Source organism: Limanda limanda, chromosome 16 (assembly GCF_963576545.1).
Source record: "Limanda limanda chromosome 16, fLimLim1.1, whole genome shotgun sequence".
Lineage (NCBI taxonomy): Eukaryota > Metazoa > Chordata > Actinopteri > Pleuronectiformes > Pleuronectidae > Limanda > Limanda limanda.
In genome coordinates, this window is record NC_083651.1 from 13,605,276 (window position 1) to 13,632,628 (window position 27,353).

At 46.1% G+C, this 27,353-nt stretch overlaps 1 protein-coding gene across 1 annotated transcript; it reads left to right on the forward strand.

The window, feature by feature from the left end:
* Positions 1-3,909: 3,909 nt before the first annotated feature.
* Positions 3,910-18,645, forward strand: irs2b (insulin receptor substrate 2b). Its single transcript, XM_061088623.1, has 2 exons — positions 3,910-7,466; positions 15,751-18,645. Exons 1-2 carry the CDS (start codon positions 4,106-4,108, stop codon positions 15,753-15,755), a joined length of 3,366 nt encoding a protein of 1,121 aa, XP_060944606.1. The 5' UTR covers positions 3,910-4,105; the 3' UTR covers positions 15,756-18,645.
* Positions 18,646-27,353: the final 8,708 nt, after the last annotated feature.

Sequence of the window (27,353 nt, forward strand, 5' to 3'; positions counted from 1 at the left end):
CCCCCACTCAGTTTTCCGGTTATCTTGCCAGTGTCAGGTCATGGCATTATAAAAATGCGGTTCGTCATGGACATTTTCCGAAAGGCACAGATTACTCATAGTTTATCAGAGGTTTGAGCAAAACTGTTGGCCAAGTGTTGGCCTACTTATTTAAAGCAGTGCACCCACAATACAGCAAGTCTGCAGTGGCTGTTATATCAGATTATTAAAGGTCAGGTCTCAGCCTGCGTTCGTCATGTAGGAAACCTAATATACAAACTGAGGGAACCCTTCCTATCCTAGAGGGAGATATCAGAGCCAAGGGGCTTTAGGCAGCCAACTTTGCTACATCTATTTATACCAGTATGCATCCATAGCACTTTAGGCATGGCAGAGGTAAACGGACGGCAGCTCAAATAATGAGATAGGACACAGCACCAGACATGGAAATATGCATCCCTATACCCTTGGAGCCAATCGCTTCATTTAAATGTTGTTTGAGGTATGGATCGCAAAGGGGGCTGCTGCTTGATTTCTTTTTCCGATGGCGGCAGTCATCAAATCATTGCTTCAGGTGGCATAATTGACCTGCACAGGGGCACGGTAATTGACCTTGCCGCCGAGAGACAAGATGGTGTTGTGCTGAGCCAGCACTGTGGGATGTGAAAGGAAATGGGGATACAGGGAGGTGGTGGTGAAGGTGCATATGTGTGTGTGTGTGTCTTCACCATCTTCTCATCATGGGACATGCGACAATTAAAAAAGTGGCACTATAGCAAGGAGCTGATTATTGACAGGTAATGTATGAGTGTCAATGTAAATGTGATAGGTGTGATTTCACTGGAGTGCCCCACTATAGCCCTGGTGGTCTCAGCAGGCCGGTGCTCAGAGACACAACACATCTTCTCCACCCCCATTCCAGATGCTCACGCGGCGTCTTTCCTTCCCCAGGTGATCAACACACCGGCACAGGGCATCATTAGCCAATATCAGACCCGAACTCCGGAGAATGTCCGCAGAATTTGGTCCAGACTTTCCCCCGGAGGTTGCCTTTCACACATAAAGAAATACTGTGAATTATGCTATTTTTTAATCCTACATTTGGATATTTTAAAAGACATTATTGGTATTGTTTAAAGATATTAGGCTCAACATAACTGAATAACTCTTTTGTGGTGTTTTATTGTGTTATTGTTTTTTCTTTTAATTGCCCGGTGTAACAGGCCATAGTATACCCCCAGGCTAGATTATACCCCGGGTGTATTATGGCCTAGGCCAATTAATACCCCTCAGGCCAGATTATACCCCCATGATATCAATAGTGTTGAATGATATACACAAGAATTACTACATTTTTCAACATTTTATTGGGGATTCAGCTTTGTCAGATAAATTAAGGGAGAAAGCTGACTAACTTAAATCTTAAAACTTTAAAACATAGACTTTTATAACCTCAACCAGAAAAACTGATAACAACATCAAAACATCCACAAAGATCAAAACACTTCTCAGTAGTGTTACACATTAAATATAATAAATTAACTTTGTCTGAAGAACTATTTACATTCCGCTCCTTAGCATCATATCAAGCCTAGATTTTGAAGATTCAAATGCTTTGATAGCACAATACAACTACTATGCCTACTTGACCTTAGAGCTAAATCAACCACATATCCACCATATATAGTTTGGCCTAGGCCAGTTTATCCCCCTGGTTTTGTTTGGGCGGGGGTTCATTTGGCCTGTTACACCGGAACCAAATTGCCTTGTGGCTGAATGAAGTTGTATTGTCTTTTAATATTTCTGTTCTTCTTGTTCTCTACTCTGCTCAGCCTGATCTTGTGAGGGAGGCACCGTGGTGACATTATTGGTATTTTTTAAAAGATATGTTAGGCTCAACATAACTGAATAACTCTTTTGTGGTGTTTTATTGTGTTATTGTTTTTTCTTTTAATTGCCCAGAACCAAATTGCCTTGTGGATAAATGAAGTTGTATTGTCTTTTAATATTTCTGTTCTTCTTGTTCTACTCTGCTCAGCCTGATCTTGTGAGGGAGGCAGCGTGGTGCCTCTGTCCTGCCGGATGAGGAGCATGGATCTCGTCCCCTCAGGTCACAGACACACACTATTGGCTGTGCGCTCGCATCACCACCACCTCACCGCGGTACCCAGCTGGCTGCAGCATTTCATCATTACGCACATCACCAGCATTGACGCATCCAGATCACGAGAATTTTTTTTACGTCATCAGGATCACTGATATTTATTTATATAATACAACCATATATGGGTCACTCGTCTGTTTCCCCTCTCTGAAAGAGGGGCGTTTTTTTTGGGAGGATGACGCTTTGACCTGCTGTAACCTTAAACACTTTGGACACATGCTTTCGATATCCTCCGTTTAATTCAATCCCTCGCAAGGCGTGCACATGTATTTGTGAATGGAGGACAGATAAGGAGACGGAGCGGCCAGAACCGGACTCCGCTCAGCTCCGGGCGAATATGAATAAAGCAGAAGCGTTATGCAATAATAAAACCAGCCCGGTGTGTGAGTCTTTGTCTGCTTGTTTATCGCGAACACATGGGGACACATGGAGGGACAAGGGAGAGAACGGTGAACGCGTACAACCGGTTGGGTGAATATAAGATTCCAGTGAAGCCGTGTGTACTGGTGCTTGTTTACCAGCTGGAGAGAGAGAGAAAGAGAGAGAGAGAGAGAGAGAGAGAGAGAGAGAGAGAGAGAGAGAGAGAGAGCGAGAGAGAGACTGTAATGACTCCCTCTCCAGTCACGTTGAAATAACAGGGGGCGGCGCAAAAACAACACGGACAGATAAGGGCAGTGAGAATAGACACAATAACACAGAATGAGACTTTTGTCAATATGTTTATTCATTATGCTGCAGGTCACTGTGTGTTGTTTCAAGTCAGTTCAAGTTTGGTTTTTTAGTATGTAGGTTTCAACAGGGTCAACGACGAAAAGGGTTTGGACGAACAGACTCAGCAAAAATAGTGATTCCATGTAGGAAAATACAAATAATGACAATAATAACACAATTTAAAATGATAAATCAAAATTGTGAGAATTCAAATGTAAAACATATGTGACAAGTGGAAATAGAAGTTGTTACAAATTGCATCTGAATGACACAGATATAGTCTTTATAGGTCAGGGAAGTTTTCTTTAGGCCCAAACAAAAAACAAATAAGTAGAGCCAACTTTTGTTTGTTATTATTTGTAGTACTTTTTCTATTAGGCACTGGTTCAGCATTTCACGCCATATACACAGTATATATGGATAGATAGATTGATAGAATAATAAACAGACGATACTTTATTGATCCAGAGGGAAATGTAGGGCCTACACAAATAAATAAAATCCAACAGGGCTAATTTTGACAAATATGAAAAGCCAAAGTGATATGGCTGAAACCACAGTAAACAGGTTATACAACACATTGTCAGAGGTAATTGCACATGGGCTGGGACAGTGGGATAATGACGCAGATGACGTCTTTATGGGTCAAGAACCTTTTTTTTTTCTCATACACAAATAGAAAAAATATCCTCGCAAAAGCCAAGTAAGTGCTGGATCATTCACAGGAGCGCAGCTGCTATAAATAAAGCGTCAGTGCTGACTGGCTACGCGCAAAAGAGTCGGAAGAGGGCAGAGTGATAGTAGGAGGGCTCGCTCTCTCTCTCCCTCCCTCCCTCCCTCCTTTGAACCTGAGCCATCTCACTCCAGCATTCATGCCGTTTCCACCAATAGGCCCAATGAGCTGACTGCGCACCACCCACTATCCGTGTGTGTGTGTAGTTTTTTTTTTTTTTCTCCTCCTCCTCCATTCCCCTTCTGTTTTTTCTGAGCAGAGCTGGATGTGTAGACCGTCACATGTTGTTCGCCCTCCTCCTCCTCTTCCTCCTCCTCCTCTTCCTCCTCCTCCTCCTCAGTCCGGACACCGGGAGACATGTGTTATTTATCGCTCAGCTGTGCCACGGGACGCGCGGCTCTGGAAACTCCGGAGGATTAAAAACAAAAACAACAACCGGCTGATCGAGCGGCTTCTCCGGCTCCTGGAGGAACGAGCAGCGGCGGCTCTCCAGTGTCTGATCGCCGGGGACGGAAGAGATGGCGAGTCCGCCTCCCGCCGGGGAGCAGCAGCAGCAGCAGCCGGGGGGGAGTAGCAGCGACGTGAGGAAGAGCGGGTACCTGAAGAAGCAGAAGCACGGACACAAGCGCTTCTTCGTGCTGAAGGAGCCGAGCGGCGGCGTGCCGGCGCGGCTGGAGTACTACGAGAGCGAGAAGAAATGGAGGAACAAGTCCGCGGCGAAGCGAGTGATCCCGCTCGACTGCTGCCTGAACGTGAACAAGCGAGCCGACGCCAAGCACCGGTTCCTCATCGCCCTCTACACCCGGGACGAGTACTTCGCGGTGGCGGCGGAGAGCGAGCCGGAGCAGGAGAGCTGGTACCGGCTGCTGGCGGACCTCATGGCCGAGGGGAAGGTCCACGACGGCTCCACGTCCGACTCCGCGTCCTCGCTGGTCGGCTTCGACGAGGAGAGCTACGGGGTGATCACGCCGGTGGCCGCCGCCTATAAGGAGGTCTGGCAGGTGGTCCTGAAGTCCAAGGGCCTGGGGCAGAGCCGGAACCTGACCGGCGTGTACCGGCTGTGTCTCTCCAGCCGGACCATCGGCTTCGTCAAGCTCAACTCGGAGGTCGCCTCGGTGGTCCTGCAGCTGATGAACATCCGGCGCTGCGGCCACTCGGACAGCTTCTTCTTCATGGAGGTGGGCCGGTCCGCGGCCACGGGCCCCGGGGAGCTGTGGATGCAGGCGGACGACTCCGTGGTGGCGCAGAACATCCATGAGACCATCCTGGAGGCCATGAAGGCCATGAAGGAGATGTCCGAGTTCCGGCCGCGCAGCAAGAGCCAGTCGTCCGGCACGAACCCGATCTCCGTGCCCACCCGGCGGCACCTGAACCACCTGCCCCCCAGCCAGACCGGCCTCACCCGCCGCTCCCGCACCGACAGCATGGCCGCGATCTCTCCGGTGAGCAAGTTCTCCTCCTGCCGGATCCGCACGGCCAGCGAGGGCGACAACACCATGACCCGCCCCATGTCGGTGACCGGCAGCCCGCTGAGCCCGGGGGTCCACCGGACCCTCCTGAGCAGGTCCCACACCATCACAGCCCACCCGTGCAGGACCTTTGAGTCCTCCTCCCTCCAACACAGTAAGTCCATGTCGATGCCCCTGCCCCACTCCCACTCCCACCCCATGGGCGCCCCCAGCCTGGTGAGCCTGACCTCCTGCCAGGACCCCGGGGCTCCTCGGCCCTCCAGCTGCAGCGCCTCCTTCTCCGGCTCCCCCAGTGATGCTGGGTTCATATCCTGTGAGGAGTACGGCTCCAGCCCTGCGGACGGACGGGACCCCAAGCTGTCCCTCACCCTTCGCAGCAACACTCCAGAGTCCCTCCGAGCAGAGACCCCCCCCTCCCGGGATGGCAGCGAGCTGGGTGGCTACATGGTGATGGAGAGGCAACATCTGAACGGTTACCGTCGGTTACCGGAGCTGGAAAAGGCTTACAGGAAGCGCACCTACTCCCTCACCACCCCCCGGCGGCAGAGGGCCCCCCCACAGGTATCTTCGACCTCCCTGGACGAGTACACGCTCATGAGGGCGTCGTACACCAGCGGTCACCCGGCGTCCCGCAGGTGTCACACCGCCTCCCCCAATGGGACGTTTCCCGAGGACTACAGGGACGTCCAGATCGGATCTAACGGCGTTCAAGCCGACAGTGGTTATATGCCAATGACCCCAGGTGTGGCCCCCCAGACACCGAGGTCCAAGGACGATCCCTACATGCCAATGAGCCCCATGTGTGTTTCTGCTCCGAAGCAGATCATCAACCCCCGGTCCCACTCCTCCTCAGCAGGGCTGGTCCCGCACACAGACTCCCCCGGTAGTGTCTCTCTGGAGGACAGTGGTTACATGCGCATGTGGTGCGGAACCAAGATGTCCATGGAGAGCTCTGACGGAAAGCTCACGAACGGAGAGTACTTGAATATGTCTCCTGTTGACCCTCTCGTGTCTTTTACACCCCCGGACTACATCCTGAGTCCGTCCGGAGGAGAACCCAACCCCCAGCAACTTCACCGACAGCCTTATTTTTACAGCTCTCTACCACGCTCGCTTAAAGGCCCGTTGCCGCGCAATGGGTCCACGGACACAGACCAGTATGTGGTGATGAGCTTACAGAGACAGCGGATCGAAGAGGAGTCCAACTATTGTCCTCTCTCGCCGGGAGACGGTGTGGCCAGCAGCTGTGCAGGGACGCCGGGCTCAGTGTCCTCGGCTGTCTCGCCTCTCAGGCTGGCTCGGGTGGACGGAGGCATGCAACAGCGGAGCAGGGCGTGTCGACCCACCCGCCTGGCCCTGGAATCCCTCAGAACGTTACCGTGTATGAGTGAACACCCGCTTCCCTCCGAGCCGCGCAGCCCTGGAGAATACATCAACATAGACTTTAATAGTGCAGCCCATAATAACCCTCAGGCATCCACCGTGTCAGAGAGCTCCTCGGTGGGTTTAATGTCAGGAAAGAGGGAATCCCTACCACTATCAGACTGTACCAATGTTGAGGTCACTTCCCCAGGTCACCTTGGCTCACACAAAGCCCCGGGTTCCCCCCCGCCAGGGTGCCTCAACCACACGCCTGAAGCCTTGACGTGTCCTCTGGTGAACAAACAGCAGGGCCGGCAGGGAGGAGGGGAGGAGGAGAAGGAAAAAGGCAAAGGGGGACAGGCAGAGGAGAGGGGGATGGTAGAGGAGTATCCTCTCCAACAGCAGGTGAGTCTGGTGTGTCAGCCTCCATCAGTCAAGGATGACTACACTGAGATGACGTTCAGTGCTCCCGCCCCTCTCCCCGACGCCGCTCCCCTCCCGACCAGCCCGACTTCCTGTGTCCAGAGACTCAACCTGGGGGGCAGCACTGTGGACGGCGTGCCCCATGTCCCGGAGGACTCATTCCTCATAGGAGGTCCTTCATTATCTGTCTCTCTTGTGGATCCACACAGGGGGGCCAAAGTGATCCGGGCGGACCCCCAGGGTCGCCGGCGGCACAGCTCTGAGACCTTCTCCTCCACCACCACTGTCACACCGGTGTGCCCATCCTTCGCTCACGACACCAAACGCCACAGCTCGGCCTCGGTGGAGAACGTCTCCCGGACTGTTCAGAGCTCCGAGGCTCCCGACGAGGACTGTGGCAACAACAGCCCCATGTGCAGAGAGATGTCAGCCGGGTATCAGAATGGACTTAACTACATTGCCTTAAACTTGATGGAGGGGAACTTTGGAGGATGCAGGTTAGGGGGGGGCTGTGACGGCCTCCTGAGCTTCAAGACGGCGTGCGGCTGCAAGGGAGCCATGACCGGTTTCAACAGTAGCCCCTACGCAAGCATGGGCTTCAAGGAGACGGCTACTGCTGTGAAAGGTGAGTTTCACACAGGTCACACTCACCCATTCACTCTGTGGCTTTTCATTCATGAAGGGAGTGATGTCAGAGCTTGAGTACACAAGAGATCCACGTCATGGGCTCGGTTTACTCTTCACTGATAGGCTGTTAGAGGCTTTCCATTCCAAAGTTAAGAGTTTGTTAAATAAGCAAATATATGCTTAAACGAAGGGCTTCAATTTTTGTGTCTGCATGTTTAAAACCAAGTGGATTTAATCCACTGACTGCTATCACTCTTTTGTTTTTCGTCCCTGCTTTTAAACGTAGCAAAAACACCCCTGACTAATGATAACCTGAAGTTCTATGTAATCGGTTGTTGTTCTTTTCATTTTCAGTAACAGTGATTACACGCTGATAAATGTTGTGCAATATGATAGCTGTTTTCAGTCTGTAAACACAGGCTCCAGGAGCGTGGGGGAGGGAACTGGCTCTGCACACTGCTGCTGGGTGGAGGCTGTGATGTTTAGATAGCATTAGTCATTTACTCGTCACACCCATGACACATGGACAAATATTGAAGCTCTGCAATGCTGAGGACTTTTTGCCTGGTTCTTGATCTGTGTGGAGCTGCACAGAGATATAGAGGAGGCAGAGCTGGAAACTGAGCATGGTTCCTATAAATAAATAAGAGCTTATAATTAGAAAGTTTAGTTGAATTTAAATAAATTTGCTCTTTCAATTCAGAATAGACTTATTTCAATTGGATGTTGTCTTCCAACTAATAAAATATAAAATTAAAAACTTTGGCTATGACTTTTTGTCATATCTTATTCGGTCTGGCCTGATGCTGCTGTTATCTCTGTGTGAATGGTCTGTTTCCCTCAATGAGAGATTTCAAAAATGCCACATCAACATTTCAAAAAAACATCTAATCCTAGTGAGTCAGTGTTGTGGTTGTGAGCTCCTTATGACTTGATGTCTTTGTGGGAAAGAACGGTTGCCTTCAAAATATTACATTTCACCTCATTTAGTTTCCGTAGCATCATCAGGGGCTTTTCATGCACCTCTAAGAGCCGGGGATTATTTACCAAGATAGATGACCTGACTGGGGGCATGTCAGAAGTTGCTGTTGTTTGAAAAGAAAACACACTGTGTCGGGATCGTGATCGTGAGTCAGAAGGAGTCTGTGTTCCTGATGGTGAAACACAAGAGTTTAATTGCCGTTTGTGGTTTCACAACCGAGTTTGTCTCGCTTTGTCTCTTGTCTCTGTCGGCTCTCGTGCTGCGAGCGCAGCCAGTGTGGGGCTGGGTGGAAGTCATCAGGTTCCCCGGAAAAACAAGTGAGTCAGTTGTTTATCAGTTGTCAGGTACTGGGTTTCAGGACTGGAATGTGGGCAGTGTGCAAAGGTTGCTGGGAGAGGTGAATGCTCACTTGTTTTTCTAACCTGGTGGGATGGAGTCAGAGGGGGGATGGGAGGATATTCTTGTTTTCCCCACTTTGAGCAACTTCATAAACATGCAAATGTAACAGTTTTACACAGGAGTAGATTTGAATAATGGTAATATGTCACAATTCTTCTTTAAAATGTCTAAAAACGACCAGACCTGTTTTAGATTTTGATTGACTTTTGTTCTTACATTATACAAAATGTTTCCAACAATGTTCAAAACCCAGAGAAATCCCCAATTTCATACAAGGTAATTCCATCATAACCTCTGGCTTTGCCCATCTCTGGTTTAACTCCCAGAACAAATGAGGTATGACGAAGAAAAGAACACAACTAGCTAGAGAGACAGTCGGTTGTTTTTACATTCCACTGATGGTCTTGGTCACTCCTAATGCATCACAATTATTTATTGCCCTTGGCTGTGTAACTCATCCATAGTTGCATCAGGTAGATTTTCATCAGCATCTCCCATAATCCCCCACTGCTTCATGACATCATCAAAATATGTCTTTTGTTGTTGTCTTGGTTGAGAGCCCCCTAGGGACTGAAGGTACTTATTGCAGCCCCTAAACTAGGCACACACACACACACACACACACACACACATTGTGAACCCTCACATCTGCTTAGAGCCTCCCATTTATTGGGAAGTCATCAGTTTATTTCATCCTGGTCTCAGGACACCAGATATTGAATTTTGACCCTCAGTGGAGACATTGGTCCAAGCCTGTGAAAGCGAAGGAGGAGCAAAGAGGGATCTGAAGGAACAATTGTGATGGATGGAGGGGTGGAAAGACTTGTTTTGTTTTTCCATGTCCAACAAAATAGACAATCAGGCTTTTGGCTGAAGGGAGGGAGGGAGGGAGGGAGTGAAGGGGAGGAAGGAAGGAAGGAGTAAGAAAGAAAAGACATAGAGATCAGTATTGTTCCGGTAAGTGTTGATCTTTGCTGCTGTGTATTGGTTAAGCAACCTCTTCCACACAAATGTCTTTGTATATATATATATTTATATATTAATTATAATAATTATAGTGAACCACTCCACTCCGATTAGTGAGTTAGTGAGTGTGTCCAGGGCAGCCAGTCATTGAGACTGACATCAAAATACAAAAACATGAAAACACGTTTACTACAAGATGACCGGCTTCACCGCATTCTCTTGTTATCGCTGAAGGAGCCACGGTTCATATCCCCTCTGCTCTATATCATCCTGAGAACAGGTAGAGTAGGAAAACAAATCACTTGTCCTCATTTAGCCCTGCAGTGTAAGGAGGGGGGGGAGGCTTCACAACTCGACTAACATGCAAATATGTTAGAAGCAGGTCCTACCTGTCTGTTTACGGAGGTTTCTGTCACAGTGAGGAATGCTCCACACCGTTAGCTGGCAGGTCGCACCATAGATATATATAAAGAGTAGATGTCTCCGGTGTTGCCGGCCAGAGGTTGCTCTTTCACCCATGACATTGTGTTGGTAGTGGTAAATAACCATAACTTGCTCCATTTTCAACCGATTTTTTAATGGTTTGGTTTGTTATAAACGTCAGAGATGTAGATATGACACTGCATACATATGAATAATTATGTTATTTTCTAAAAATGTAATAATTTATGCAGTGTCATAACTACATCTCTGACGTTGATGACAAACCAGACCCTTTCAAAATCGAGCAAGTTATGGTTATTTACCACTACCAACACAATGTTACGGGTGAGCGAGCAGCCTCTGGCAAGATGGCCGCCATGTGGTGACGTCCGGCTCCGTCGGACGAGACATCTAGTCTTTATATATATCTATGGGTCGCACTGCCGTTGTTGTTTGGGTTTTCGGCCCTGGCGTTACGAGCAGGGGAGAGAGAGAGAGGGGGGGGGGGCAGGACCAGAGGAGTTGGGGGTTGTTTAGCTTTCAGTGCACGCTCTCTGGCCCTGCCGCCAATGTCAGTTTCTTGACCTTTGAACCCGCACTGTGTGTGTGTTTTGAGAGGCTCTTCGGAGAGATAGAGACATTTCCAGGAAGCCCCACACCCCCCACTCCGTTATGGTGGAGAGAAAGGGAGGCGTGTTTCGAGTGTGTGTGCTATTTTTTACAACTTTTTACACACTTGTGTTTGAAGCTGTTCTTATCTCACCTCTCCTTTTTAGAATACAGTTGCGTTGACGCTTCTTTTCCTCGTCTATAAAAAAGCTTCTTTATCATCATCATTTCATCTTCTTTTTTCCACTTGTGTCCTCACTGATCTTATGTTTTGGCTCCGGCTGGAAATGATCCTGCTCGGGCGGGGAAGGGGGGGCGAGCGAGGGAGAACTGACTCACACTCTCCATTTTTGGGCTCAGACCGCACCCCCCCTCCAAGCACCACTCAGACACTAACACACACACACACACACACACACACACACTAACACAGACACACACATTATTTCAATTTAGTCTGTGAGTCTTCGTCTCCCGTCTCGTCTTCTTCTTCTCCCGTGTGCGCACGCAGCCGCCAGCAGATGGTGGGGGGGGGGGGTAGTGGGGTAGTGGGGTCAGGGGTTTTGCACCTGCCCTGCCAAGCAGTGCTCACTGGCCATACAGAGGAGAGTGACAATACGCTAATGACTGGCCACCATCTGCCACAACAACAACCAGGAAAAGGTGGGGGTGTGGCCAAGCAGTTTCAAGGAGCCTTGCACCAACCCCCCTAGTTTCTCCTCCTCCTCCTCCTCTCTCCAGGCATTGGTTTCTTTTTTTCAGAAATCATGTGATTCAGCCCCCACCTCCGGATACACACAAACACACACACACACACACACGCCCCTCTACGCACACAAACACACAGGCGCATTGGAGCTGTGTGTTTTTCCTGTTATTATCTGACCTCAGCAGACCGGTTCTGATTGGCTTTTCACACCAGAGGCCATAGAGGATTTCCTAACAGTGCATTAAACAATTAGCTAATAATATCTGATCAGAGCTACTAACAAGACTCTCTCCTCTTCCTGCTTGATTTATCTCACACCACCAAGCAAGATAACAGCCAACTGCTGTGAACTATTGATATCGAGTCCTATTTGAAAAAATTTGACAAGCTTTCTGTCTGTAGTTTTTAATGCTGTTTGTTGTGTTTTGATATAATTAAAAATTTAGCGTCTTTGATTTTTAGTTCTTCTCTGGGAAATAACATTAAATAAAAGTAAATCACAGATAATAAACAATCGGTCGTGAACAATGATACTGAGTTGTTAACCTAGAAATGTCCTGTTATGCTGAGTTCATGAGCTAGTTGGAAAGTCTGAAATTTTAATATCAGTAGCCATCTGCATTGTTCTTATTGCGCACTGTAGAAACTGCAGTTTAATAGTTAATTACAACACTGAAGGAACCAGTTTTCAGGAAGATTTGACTCTATAAACAATCATGTGTAGGAACCTTTTATTCTCTGTCCTAACCTGTCCCGTACACGCCTCCCCTGCAGACGTGCATACGCAGCACTCCTGGCCAATTGATTCATAACTCTTTGAGCAAAGTAGGGCGGGATGTTCCAGCGCCACATCAAAACAAAGTTAACCTAGCGTATCCTCAATTTAGCTTGGAGGTAAGAGGGATTACATTCACTTCAGGATTAGACATTGTTGAGTAGCTTGTTTTTCCAGAGGTAGAGGAAGAGATAGAGCGTCTGTGTGTGTTTCATGAGTGCGCAGGTCACACAGTACTCACACACTCACACACTCACACACTCACACACTCACACTGAGTAAGTTCTGCCTATTGTAGTGGTGATAGGTGGATTTATTCATAAACAGAGCAGCTCATCTTAAACTCTCCTGAAGTCTTTGCATGGGGCTTTATTATTGATTCTCCATACAGGGTTCTAAGAGTTACAGTTATGTAATCAAGTACAACATTATCAAAATAATGGAATGCTATAATTTTGTATGCATGTATTTATATGTGTACTTTTAGAACCATAATCAGGAGCTCCTTCCGACAAGGAGGTAATTGTTAAAGTAATTTCTATCACGAAAAACATCTATAGTTCCACATGGTCAGCTATGAAAGTTGGCTCATTTATCTCTCTTTAATAACTGAATATATTTGCATATTGGATAGAATAAACAACACATTTGAATATATCAACCTGGACTGTGGGAAACTTTGTTTTTGTCATTTTATCGACCAAATGATTCAACATGAAAATATGATTGAAGATTCGTGAATAATGAAAATGACTGTCTATGGTCTTGACTGGTGATTTTTTTTTAAATAAGACTTGATTTAAAAACACAGAGATGATTTGGAATATGTAACAATGAGTCAGCAGGAGAACAGGGTTACTGGTGCTGGTTGTTGTTGTTCTGTTGGCCAGACAGGGGTGTTTGAGGTCAGAGGTGAGGAGTCAGTCTGTTTGTTTGGTGGAGCTGCTGTAGATCAGGGAGGAGCCAGCAGGGCAGGAATGTAAACAGCATTTTTGAGCCTGCTCATCTCTGCCTATGTGTCATCGGAAAACCAGCTCAACATCAGCTTTGTTGTTCGCATGAAGCTCCGTTTCAAGCTTCTGTATGATTAAAAACAAAAAACAAAGTTACTCCTTCCGTTTGTGCTGAGGCTGTATACAAATACATTTGGACAAGTTCGCCTACAACCCGTTAACTTAGCTCTGCCACAGTGTGAAACTACTCAAGCAGGCGATGCATCAACAGACCCGGGCGCTTGTTTACACTGACTCCGAAGCACTGGAGAGGAGGCTTCTAATGCATGTGTGTGTCCTAGCCGTGAATGGAGCACGGCTAAATTTAGCATGTGAGAACTAAATAAATAATGAACAGAGCCTGTGTGTGTGTGTGTGTGTTTTTAAGAGAGAGAGTGTGTGAGTGTCAGTCAGAGGGGCACAGACATGGCTGGGCAGGGGTAGAGGGAAATGCATATGTGCTCACAAAAAAGAGGAGGGGCACAGGAGCCATTGAGTTCATTCCCCCCAGCAGACTTCTGTCCCCCCTGTCTCTCAGTAACATCCCCCAATCCCCCCCCCCCCTCCAAAAAAAACTCTGCCCGCCCACCCACACTTTTCTCCGCTCGGCATGTGAGTCAGTAGCAGCGTGTGTGTGTGTGTGTGTGTGTGTGGCGAGTCCCTGCATGTCACATTGCCCGAGTGCACCATCGTTCATAGGCCGATCGTAATGTTTCACAGAGTTAACGTTCGCGTCTCCACCTGGTTGCTGATCTGAGCTGTTGGTGATTCAGCGTTCCTTCCCGGTAGATCTCAGTCATTCCCACCCGAGTGTCGGCGGACTCGCCCGGCCCCCTCCAGAAAAAGAAAAAAAAAACACACACATGCACACACATTCGGATTGTTGCGAACCGCCGGTCCCATGACCTCACCGCATTCCCGTTCTCCTATGTCAGGTTGATTCCGTTACTGTGGTTTTTCCAGCCTTTCCCCACAGCAGTGGTTCTGTTTGTTTCGGTCCCTGACACCCATGGCTGTGAGGGGACAGAGCCCACCCACCCCAGGCGTCCTCAGGAGTGAAATCAATTAGTACCTCTGCCATGGAGGTTATGTTTTCACCCCCGTCTGTTTGCTTGTGAGTTTGAACATGTGTGCCCTTGGTGGAAGGATGCACATGTGAAATTGAGTGAAGCTTCATTGGCTTTAAGGGAACTCTTGGCAGAGGTTTGCGCTCTACTGACTGCTGTTCAAGTTTTAGTTTCTAAATGAACTCTCTTTACGTCACTAGGTCTGTATTTTTGCATTCCTGAGCATCTGTAGAAATGCTTCAGCCTCTGTGATCTGAGCCGTTTTCTAAAGTTTCAGTCGTCAATAGAGCCTGCGTCGATAAAGCGTAGAGCTTCAAAATCTGATTTTCATTTACAGCGAGAATGTATAGGGCAGAGGGAGAGAGAGAGAGAGAGAGAGAGAGAGAACAGACGTGCGTGTGTGTTTACGGTGGGAGTAGCTGAGGAGGGGGGGGGAAACACTGAGGACTGAAAGAAAGGTTTGTTTTAGAGAATAACGATCACATCCAGCTTTGTGAAAACAGCTCTTGTTCACGGCTGGGGAAGAGGGAGAGGAGACGGAAGAAATGCAGCCGGGGAGAAGGGCTCTGTGTGTGAGTGTGTGTGTGTGAGTGTGTGTTTGTGTGTGTGTGTCAGACAAGACTTCCGCTCCCATTCGATAGCTCTGCATGCAGATGAAACTCACAAACAAGTCCACAGGGGAAAGGGTCAGGGCAGTTTTCCGCTATAGGAGAAAAAGCTCTCGAGTTTATAGTAGGTGAAAATACACAGCTTCGGTGTGTGGGAGTAAATCTTTGTTTATTTTCTCTAGTTGATATGCAATGAGGTTTACTATTGTGTACGTGTGTTGTGTTGGTGTGTGGGAGTGTTGTTACTGTCTCTTCTGCTGTACTTTGTGGCGGCCCTGTGTCAGCTGCACAGTGCTAAATGCCACTCGCTTTTTTCCGCGATCGTGAAAGCACCTGCCACTTCAGTGTCTACCAGCTGAGGAACACACACACACACACACGTAGACACACATCTAACACACACACACACACACACACACACACACACACACACACACACACACACACACACACACACACACACACACACACACACACACACACACACACACACACACACACACACATGCAGGCCCCTAGAGCACTGCTTCCTTACTTGGTAACAGAGTGGGGGTATCCGTTTGACCTCCTCTTTCATTCTAATGCTTTGACCTATGTAATGAAACACATATACTATATATACTATTCTATATACAGACTTAAATTCAGTTTCTGACGGTAGTATCCATTGGAGAAATTCCATTACATGCAGGTTGTGTCTGTAGCCACAGGACAAAAAAAACTCACTCCTTTTTTTTTTCTTCTTCTTTCAGAATGAAGGTTGATGGATCCCCTCCCCCCCCGACTCCCTCCCTGTCCTGTGAATGTCGGATTTGGCTGCAGCCGACTGACGAGGTCACCACCACGACAGTTGGACCATGCGCTGCAGCTGATGTCCTTTGACCTCTTCGCTGCCTTCAAGGTTCACAGGGACTGCCATCACCATGGAAACATGGACACTTGACCCTTGCCCCAAATCTTCCCTCCGCTTCTCTTGGCACCAAAACATTCAGGCGCCATCGCTGCTGTAGTACTAGATTACTTTTAAAGAGAAAATGACAAGAACTTAAATGGACTACTAACTCTAACCATAGATTGGTAACTATTTATCTATTTATCTCTGTACGTAGGCCTGCAAAAATGATTCTGCAGTCAAATGTTTATGTTAATTGTTGTTATTACCATTCTCACACTTTCAACTGGCTTCCCTTTGGCTTCAGCCAATCGTCGCCAGAAAATCTCACCTGAAAACCTGTGAACCAAACCTGGAGAGCACGTGCGCACACACACAAGGAACCTTACATGCATACAGAGCACATGTATTTATCTATTTATCTATCATGTCTGTATGCTGTAAATGAAATGTGTGTGTCAATTTTTATACAGATTGTACTACAAAAGAGGTGGCATTTATGAACATATTTAAAATCAGAGTAAACATTTGCTTAAAAAAAACTAAAAAACCCTACCTCAGCAAAAACCAGGTTGGTACCAATTCTCACAGTAGAAATATATATATAAAATATTTATTTTTTGGAGGTGAATGTTTTTTTTAGAAATCACCAATCCAAAGCCTTACTCTAACCATCAGCCCTCGTATGATGGACCTTTTTTTTTAGTTTGGACCTATGAAACACGCAGTATATCAAAGATTTACTTCTTAGAGACTGAATGTGCATCAGAGCAGAGTGAGAGAGAGAGACGGCCTCTCCGAGAGCTCCTCTCCCCACACACATCTATGACAATATAATGTATAAAAAAAATCCATAGTAATATATTTATCAATATGCCTGAGATGGAGGATTTATACACACTAAAAGAATACTTACAGTGGAACTCTTGACACTGCATTGCAGCTCTGTGGCCTGTCTGAGCCCAATGCCCTGTCCACACAAATACGGATATTTTGCAAAACAAACTTTTCCCTCTACGTTTTAGCCACTCGTCCACACGCAAATGACTTTTCAAGTCAATAAAACAAACATTTTTTTACAAACGTCTTCCAAAGTGCATGTTTATGTGTATTGGTGTGTGCATGTAAAATGTTTGATGACATCACAGCTTACCTGGCGCACACCCATTTTGTTTTGTTTAATGCGCATGCACCAGAAACGGCAACATCAATGGCAGCTATATAACAGTTTTGCCTACCGTTGGTTAGCACTGCCGCTTGTTATTAAAAGTTTGCAGCAAAATTTAGCATCACCGAACCGGCATTCACAGGGTTTTCTCTTACGAGACGAATCGTGAATGTAGACTCTATCGCCACCTACTGGCCCGGCATGCTTGTGTGAGCATTTGAGCATTTTGCGTTCAAGTCTGGGCGGGCGTTTGGATGGAGATTTGTTTTCTTCTTTTCTTTAAATGGAGGGGGAAATATCTGTTAAAAATAAAATATCTGCAGTCGTGTAGACGAGGGCCAAGTCTCAGCATCTTTATAGACTTTACCAACTCACTGTTCACTTGTGATATCCTGCACAGCCTGCAGGAAGAGTTTGACCTGTCAAGACAAGGGACGGGCACATGAATGTTTGAAGTTATTTGTACGGAGTAACTGGACAGCCCAGTATTGTACATTTTCTCACCTGATGCCTCGCTGTGGGCGTCTTGTCACACCACACCAGACAACACTGAGCAATGTGGCGGACGCCGGACGCAGTCGGTCCAACCAGCCGCTCCATAGCTCCAACTCACAGCCTCCACTGCATGGTCTTGCACTTACAAACTTTCAAGATTGTAACACAAGACACGTTGAATGTAGTACACGCTGTGATCCAAGCTCGGGAACACACGACCCAAACAAAACACCACAGCATCTGCGACAACAGTAGTGAAACATGCGGAGGTAGAGAACGGAGACTGTACCACAGACACAAGCCGAATGAAAAGAGACAAACCAGGGGAAGTATCTTATTATTTATCTGAATTCACTGGTACCTAACCTTTGCTTCTATACTGTAAATAACGCAATGTTACAGAGAATTACATCCAAGCAAACTCTGCAAGACTTTGAGAGATGTTAAGTTAAATAACTTATGTTGTTTGTACTGTATATAGTATGTTTTTGAGTGAAATTTCTGATACAACAAAAGCACTAATTAAGTTATATGCTAAATAGTATGGTTTGGCTTTGATTTTCTCTTTTTTAAACTGTCATGGGATAATCTTGTGAAATGGATGCCACTATGAGGACATTTTCTAATGCTGTAATTCTGAAAACATAAAGATTTTAAGAGAAATCATTAATACTTGACATAGTTAATTCTTGCTACCACGGTACAACACAAATGGCATATATGCAATATTTACACTTTTAAAAATTAGTTTACAAAGATGTACCAAATGTATAAATACTGTTAATAATGTTTGTTAAAACCTTAAATCAGACTTTTGCTGTTTGTACATATTTTTTTCTTCAAATTTGAAATGGAAACTTTGTTTGTTTTTTGAGCAGTGTTTTTTGCATTTGGATAATATTTCAAGTTTTTATTCAGCACTTAAAGTTACAATATGGGCCCCGGCTTATCCTGCTGTGTCTTTCATTGTAAATATTTCATATCTTGCATATTGTGACGCTACTAAGAGATGATAATTTAAACAGTTCATTGCTTTAGATTGTATTGATTCTTTATAGACACATGCAATAAATAATGCTGTTATTTAAGAGAGCCATTCTCCTCTGTTTTCTTTCTCCTCCTCGCACACACATCACAGACAAGCAGGAGCTTCTCATCTCTCATTTGAATGGATGCTCACTGGAGCAGCTGCTCTGGTTCAGATTCCTCCCTTTCATTAGGTATCCTCCAATTAGCAATGACAGAAGGGAGGAGAGGACATATCTTGAATCTTCCATTTCTTTTATTGTTTGATAAACCTTCTCCCCATTGAGAAGGCATGAATCCAGAATTGGGTGTAGGCCTAAACTAGCATTGCCTCCAGCATTAACATTGTTATTGTTTTTTCTCTGCCTGCCTCCCAGTCCCCACCCCCAGCCAATAGTAATTAGACCGGCGTGTTGAAACAGCCCGTCGAACTGGGAGGGAATAAATAACACTGTGATAGGATTATGATTTTGCCCCCTTAGCCATATGCTGTCAGATTATTCGTTCTCACAGCCCTGCTAATTAAAATGGTAATTAATGCTGAGAGATAGGTCTAATTGTCCTGGCATGGGTGATGGTGTGTGTTTAGGATGGGAGGAGGGGTCGTGTGTGTGTGTGTGTGTGTGTGTGTGTGTATCTGTGGGTCTGTGTGTGTGTGTGTGTGCTGGACGAGGGACACGACATGCTTGTACTTAAACCTTAAGTGCGGCATGTGAGTGGTAAAGTGGTGGAGAACAGCTGGAAAGAAGAAGGGGCGGGCTGCAGAGAAATGTGCAGGTTAGACTGACGGAAGAAGGGCAGGGGGTGCAGCCTGGAGGCAGAGCTCTTCCATTAGGCACATTTGTCCCTAGCAGCATATGTAGGAGCTAGGAGGCTAATGAGAGAGCAAAGTGTGACAGTGTCTGCAAACCAAATATCATCCATCACTGCTCCTCCGCTCATCGCTCCGGTTCAGCCTCTGACACGTCTCGCTCCTAAAGTTTAATTAAAGACGAGACTCGGAGAGGGGGACAGAGTGTCAGCGGCGGAACACGGAGTCCGGATCTGTCTGATATTAGATATTATGTAATGCTCTTGGTGGCTGGTAGGAAAACCGAGACACAAAACTGTCAAAACAAAGAAACCTGAGCACAAAGACCCCGTTCAGATCTGGAATTACTATTCTACTGAGTGGTCAGCACATGTCTGAGCGAACCACGAGTGGACAGACCTTAGGACGCAGTGTGGACAGACGTGTCGCCTTAACGCTGACCCCTTGTGACAATGATCCACTCAAGATAACCCCGTGCAAATCACTCTTACAGTAATCGAATGGAAAACCAGTGAATTCGTTTTTGAGGGTTTTGTTGTGCAACACCGGATACGACATCATGAGCAACGTAAAAAAAATAACCAATTGCCCCAAGGAGTCATCGGCCTTATTGACAGAGACCTGCACGAGCTCTGCAGGAAATTCCAGAAAAGCTGGGTTTATGTGTGTGTTAGTGTGTGCGCTTTAAAAAGCAAACATGCTCTCTGGCCATTTGTTGGTGTCTCCCACAACAACCCGTTTTAACGCATCACTGCATTAAAGTGCACGTGTCCATTACAGAGCAGAGGGAGGTTTACGACAGCAGCCCCTGAGGACACAACACACACACAAAACAGGAAGCACAAGGACAACACACCCAAAAAATCCAGACACGCAACCAATGTGAAAACACATACAAAAAACAACTGCTATACCAGAAGTCGTCCAGGACACTGAGGAAGGGATGGATAAACTGCTACTGACTATTTCAGGATCAAAAAGCATTTGTTTAAACATGGAGTTTAGTAAAAGATGTGTTTCTTATCTGATCTGAAATATATATTTAAAATATAGGGACGGGAATCATTGGTCGACCCTTTGTAGGGGACCAGTCCAGAGATTTCACCACATTTATCCTGCATCTGTCAACATGTATGGGACAGCCCAACTATTTGCTAATGTGCAGAATGAAACCGGTTCATCCCCCTGTGATCAGAGGCCAACTGTTCCAGTGAGTCTGTCTGCAGAGTCCGTTCTGCTGCATCTATATCCAGCTTCCCAGATATTTCCCACAGATCCAACGAGTAGGAATGCAAACCCATCGGCATGCAGGCATGTTTTCACCATATGTGTATAAACTGTGTACTGCAAGGGAGGGAAAGTGTGTGTCTGTGTGTGTGTGTGTAACAGAGCAGTGACCATCTATTGAATTAGCACTTCCTATTTGTATATGTGACTACAGTGACTATCAACACCTTATCTCTCTATCTCCTCTCTCTCTCTCTCTCTCTCTCTCTCTCTCTCTCTCTCTCTCTCTCTCTCTCTCTCTCTCTCTCTCTCTCTCTCTCTCTCTCTCTCTCTCTCTCTTTCTCTCCATCACACACATACAGGACACTTTGAGCACCGTGAGGTAATACACTCTCGTCAGTGTTGCATAATGCGCCTGCACAGAACTGCAGTAAACAAGGGTTAACTTCCTCTTTCCAGTGAAACGTGAGAAGGCAGAAACTGTCTCTTCCCATCCACTTTTACACACAAACACACACACACATGCACGCAAGATCACACAAACAAAAACACTGTGTGAACCTCTGTCAGGGCTGCGTTCAAATAAACTAACCACACCAGAGGGTGCATTTAAAGCAGGAATATACATCTCTATATATAGGAGAGAGGAAGTAGAAGGATGGGAGGAATCAGGAATCCAAGTTTGAAGCTAAAAGTGGCGGTTTTCCAGGCTGTTAGGAAAACTCTTTCCTCTCTAACCACTGAAAGTAGGATTCTTAAAAAATGAGTCAGTATGGTCGCCCTAGTTGGGTCTGACCCAACATGTATTTTACAGGAATGTGTGTGTGGTCCAGGTATAACTCATGTTGTGGGGACCCACAACTATTGACACACGTGTACTATGAGGACTTTTCTTCCCTCCATGCATGAGTGTGTATGTATCAGGAGTGTATATGCATATGAGTGTTCGGCCTATTAAACCGACATTCCAGGTAGTGTTCTCACGCTTCTGGTGCATCTCCTGTTTCTCACGCTGGTTGGCCACACACACACACACACACACACACACACACACACACACACACACACACACACACACAGACACACACACACACACACACACACACACACACACACACACACACACACACACACACACACACACACACACAGACACACACACACACACACACACAGACACACACACACACACAGTACTCCGCCTCTTTACTTGGCCACCAGGTGAACAAAAACCCACCTCACACACACACACACCCTTTCCTGTCTCTGATGACAGAGAAGCTACCAAAACAAAGGCAGAAGGGTCACACACACACACACACACACACACACACACACATGTAAGAGGGGTGGGGAGACAAAGGCCGCGCGGAGGGGAGGTGGAGGTGAGATGTGGGAATGTGCAGGAACCGACGGGATGAGCTCACTCTCTCTCTCACGGCCCAGCCCCTGCCCACCTTGCGTGAGTGACTCATACTCGGCAGGTGTGTGTGCAGCTGCAGGTCAGCGCAGGGTGTGTCCTCGTTACACGACTGAGGAACATGTTTCCTCAAGCACAAGTGGAGCCATTCATCACACCAGCGTTCCAACGGCTTCCCTTCGCTGTTACCGCTCTCACCAGCGAGTCCGAACCTTTGGCTGCTGTCTGGACTTACTCCTGAAATTATCCCGCCCACCCCCCCTTAGGTGTATACACTCAAGTCAGAGAGAGGTCATGTGAGAATACAGCAGGAGAAATGATCCAGAGTGAGTTTCTTGAACACATGACAGATGCAAAACTCAACAAAACTTAAAGAATACAAATATCGCAGGGTGAAAAAAGAGGAGAAATACACGTAGAGGATGTCTGGTGAAGATGTCAACTTGGAGAGATGAGATTCAAGAACCTTTGGTGATGATAACCAACACCGGTGTCGATGTGCTGTAAACAAAAACATGTACCCCATGCTCCACATCAGACAACCCCCCCCTTATGCACACGTTCCTGTTGTTGTGAACGCATCTCTAGCCCAATCTCCTGCTGCGTTCTCCATATGTGGAAAGCAATCTCCGGGAAATGGCCGCTCTCAATTTCCCCGACATTTTCCACAGTTCATTGAACCTATAGCTGCTGTCTGGACATACTCCTGAAATTCTCCCGCCCGCACCCCCCCTTGGGGTATATACACTCGAGTCAGAGAGAGGTCATGTGAGAATACAGCAAGAAAATGTCAGGAGAAATTATCCAGAGTGACTTTCTTTAACACATGACAGATGCAAAACTCAACAAAACGAAAAGAATACAAATATCTCAGGATGAAAAAAAAAAGGAGAAATACACGAAGAGGATGCTGGTGAAGATGTCAACATTGGAAATATGACATTCAAGAACCTTTGGTGATGATAACCAACACCGGTGTCGATGTGCTGTAAACAAAAACATGTTCCTGTTGTTGTGAACGCATCTTCTAGCCCAATCTCCTGCTGCGTTCTCCATATGTGGAATGCAATCTCCGGGAAATGTCCGCTCTCCATTTTCCCCGACATCTTCCAAAGTTCATGTCTGAAAAAGGGCGTACGTGCGGATCGGCCACAGAAAGATGGCCGTTTCTGATTCCAAAAACAGAAGGCCTGAAGAGCGTGTGGTGTAAGCATGGCAAATTTGGAAAACCCTTGAGTATGCAGCGCTTTGAAAGTAACCACATCCCCCTGGAGAGAGCAGGGTGAGGGTTCCTTTTTTTGGAGCGGGCCCCCACTACACGTCCTGTGTTCCCCTCCCTGCCTTCGCCTCAGAGTGATGGATGTGGCCGGTGGAGACGGCACACGACCTGCAGTCAGCACACGGCCAAAAGCTCCTTAGAAGGAAACGCCATCTGCTCCTTCAGCTGCTGAGTGTCAATGACGAGTGGGTGTGTGTTTCATTTTTCAAAACGGGTTTGTATGTTGGATTAATGATGATGACACGTTAACCCAGAGGTTTGGATTTGGTGAAATTAATTGTCACTCTATCGCCTGAGGCAAATATGAACGCATTGCTCTCATTGGGTCAACTGATGTTTCTTTTTTAAGAAGATTTCCCAATGTGTTGGAGCATTCACGTTACCCAAAAGAAATACATTCAGTCATCTGCCAACAATTTACTCTCGGCACAAGGTCGACATTGATGAAATTCCTCTTTTATGATATTGTGGTTATTCCAGCAATTCCAATACATTTTTTCCTTGGAGTGGTGGAGGATTCTGATCTGGAGCATGGCAAGGACATCACAAATTACACAAATGCTTGTGGTACACATCTCCAAGACTTCAGGGAACAAAAAAAATATTTTGTCTTCGGTAACATGAGAGTTGATCATACAATAAACGTACAACCCGAGCTGTCTACATTCAAGCACGTGGAGAAATTGAACTTGTTTATGCATTTATTTGTCAGATTCCTCTTGAAATATTACATTTGTATAAGCCTCAACCTGATACCAATGATATTAAGGCCTCCTGTAGCCATTTTACTGTGATAAAAGATGTGATAACTCACGATTTAAATAATGGTTTCAATTTAGAAAATGCATGCGTCTTCAATCTTATTGGCAAAAGTCAATGCATGGCCTCACTATATAACATCAGATACTGACTTCATGGCACACACACACACACACAAACACACACACACACACACACACACACACACACACACACACACACACACAAACACACAAGGTCGTCAGTTAAAAGCGTTGAAACCTTTTGAGAAGCACAAACTGAAGCAGCTCATGTTATGTTGAATGAAGACGTGTGCGTCTGCAGCATAAAGGTTTCGCTGCTTATCTACGTAAATGTCAGAATAATAAATGTATTCATACAGAAAATGAGCCAATACATCTTTAGACATGAATTTTTAATTTACAACACAAGCATCTCTTAGTTCCTCTATATCCCTCCTCTCTCTCTCTCTCTCTTTATGTATATTTATTACTTTCTCTCCGTAACCTGCTCTTCATATTCATCTGTCATCTTTAGTGAGGACCACACATGCTTCACTTCTTCTAATCTCAGTGTCACCTTCATCTACATTCACCTTTATTTCTGATAATGCTCTGAAGTCTCATGGCTCACGTCTTATCTCGGGCCGGCTCTCTGTGACGCACATCAGAGCTCAGCAAGGACGAACACGCTTTCTATTCAATTTCCCTCTTGGCGTCAAACTCACAGAGGTCCCACGCTGTTTTTAAAACGTTTCCATGCTGTAGAATGGTGAATGCTCTATATTTATAAAGTGCTTTTCTAGTCTTGATTGCACTCGAAGCGCTTCGCAGTTTGCCATTCACCCTCACGCTCTACCGCTCATCCACAGCCGCCATCATGGAGGATGATGGAGAGGAAGAGCGACGGACAGGAAACGAGCGCTGACGGACAACGCTGCCGCTGTTTTGCATTTACATTAACACCGTTTACATATTTAACATCTCGGGTCACAAAAGCCATATTCAGACGGTGCACTGACCCCGAGATGAGGTCATTTGCGTCTGTGAGAAATACTCATTGAAAAGTACCAGCGATAAACATGAGGTGGAGCCTGCAGAGGAGTGATGGGGGGGGATGGGGACGTCTCATTTGGGAATGACCACATTATTATATGAATGATGGAGGCCGGCAGTGGTGAAGGGAGGATAAATAAATAATTAGGGAAACACACGGCTGAACAATACGAGGCCTCCTCTTCTTTTTCCAGGCAAAAAAAGAGGCCGGTTAAATCATTCATAAAACAGAGGCATTGATTGATTCGCCCACTCGTGAGTATTCATCTCTCTGACAACGATCACAAAATGGGGATGGAGATACAAAAGGTTTCCCTGTTTGGCTTCTCTCGTATCAGTCGGATCTCACAGCAGGTTTTTTTTTCACCGAACGCTCTGGAGAGACTGACACCGCCTGGAAGTGGGCCATCAGTTTCCTTCAATCACCCCCGATGTGGCGAGCCGCTGACAGGCGTCCACAGCCGAGTGATACCCCCCCCCACCACCCCCACCCCCCCGAACGCTAATAAACAAACACACAGCCTCCCTCGGAGTCCCCCAGGTGGTCTCAGTCAACACATTGAATGGAGCGTCACTCAATGATGGATAAAAAGAAAGACCGTCCGCCCATTGCTCATCTTCTCCTCCCCTTGCCCCCCCCCCCCCCCCCCAGCCATCCTCTCCTCCAACCGCTGCACCCTTTGATCCACTTTTTCTCGTTTAGCTTCGGTGTCATCCATCTTGGGTGTTCCTGCTCCGCTCCGAGCTCCAGACGGGCCGAGGCGCTCAGGACGCCATCCCTCAGCCCGGCTTTCTCTGTTGGGAACAAATGGGTCCCTGAGCGCCCCTGGTGAAAGATGAGCCTGTTAAAACACACGACCATTTTCTTTATCTTTTTTTTATTTTTGTTAATAATTCCTGTTTCTCTGACGTGTGCGCTCTCACACATGTGAGATACATCTAGATACATCATACACTAGCTCCTGTTTTCCATACAAATGCCTCTGCTCCTTATTAAGGGATTTGTCAGAGATGTAGTGAGATGTTCCTCATACTGGTTCCATCCAAGGTATGTACACATCTACACAAAGTTCAAACTGTTTCAAGCAGGACCTTATTGCTGTTAAGTAAAATATGTGTCATGTCCGAGTTCTCCGTCAATATGACAATCACAATAATTAGACTCCAGAAATGTTGTACGACTTTATGTTCAATTGTTGTTTTATGTTTTATGTACAGTGCACCAACCACACCATGGCAATTTCCTGTATGTGCAAATAGAATTCTGATTCTGATTAATGTCTTTGGAATTGATTTTACACAGTAGACAGTGTTTTTATATGAAAATGGAGATGTGACATATGTACATTTCATTTTCTCTGAATTAAATGAGGTATAATTTTTTAAAAATGCTTATAATCAGTCCTCCACTGTCTCAACCTTGGCCATGTCTCACTCTATATTTGTGCATACTGTCTGTTCATGACAGAAAACACAGAGTACAGTTCTGAGAAATGTTTTGAGCTTTGAAAACAGAGTGTGACAGACAGTTGAAGAACTTATGAGAAATAAACAATGCAATAAAAGTGACAGTGTTTCTGTGTGAGTGTTCCAGGGCCCGACTCAGTGGCTACTGACCTCATAGTTGACGCATGTTTACATTTTTGTCTTAACATAGTGTAGTGTGCTGTAGAAATTCTGCATGTATGAACATTCTGCACCTGCTTGAGAAGAAAACTATGAGGTCTGTTGCAAGTTGAACTCCAACGAACCCCATAATGTGAAGGTCATTAAAAAAAAAAGAAAAAATATTTATATATATATATACTTTTCACACTAATGATTCATCTGATGAAATTCTGTCCCCAAGACACAGACCCATTCTGCACAAATAAAGGAGCCTTCAGCTGCTTTACATTTTCTGATTATTTTCAAGTAAATCTAATTTTATCTTGAGAAATGATGTCAAATAATGTGAATGACATATTTTCTCCTTAGAATTTTTCCAGAGCTTCTCTCGTAATTCGATTCATTGGACATTAACTTAAGGCAGGATTCCTTTTCACCAGATAAGTCTTCCTCTCGCAGTCACCCTCACACCACATTAGCTGTTATCTTTTAGAAGGTGAAAGCTGAACAATTGTTCCTTTTTTAGGTCATTTAAAACGTTGTTATCCCGGCCACCGCGTAACCACTTTCCTCAAAGTACTTTATTATTATTTGCAATATCAACGTCTGCTTTAT

Excerpts from the sequence above, each read along its gene's own strand:
- irs2b (XM_061088623.1), top strand. The coding sequence starts at position 4,106 with ATGGCGAGTCCGCCTCCCGCCGGGGAGCAGCAGCAGCAGCAGCCGGGG.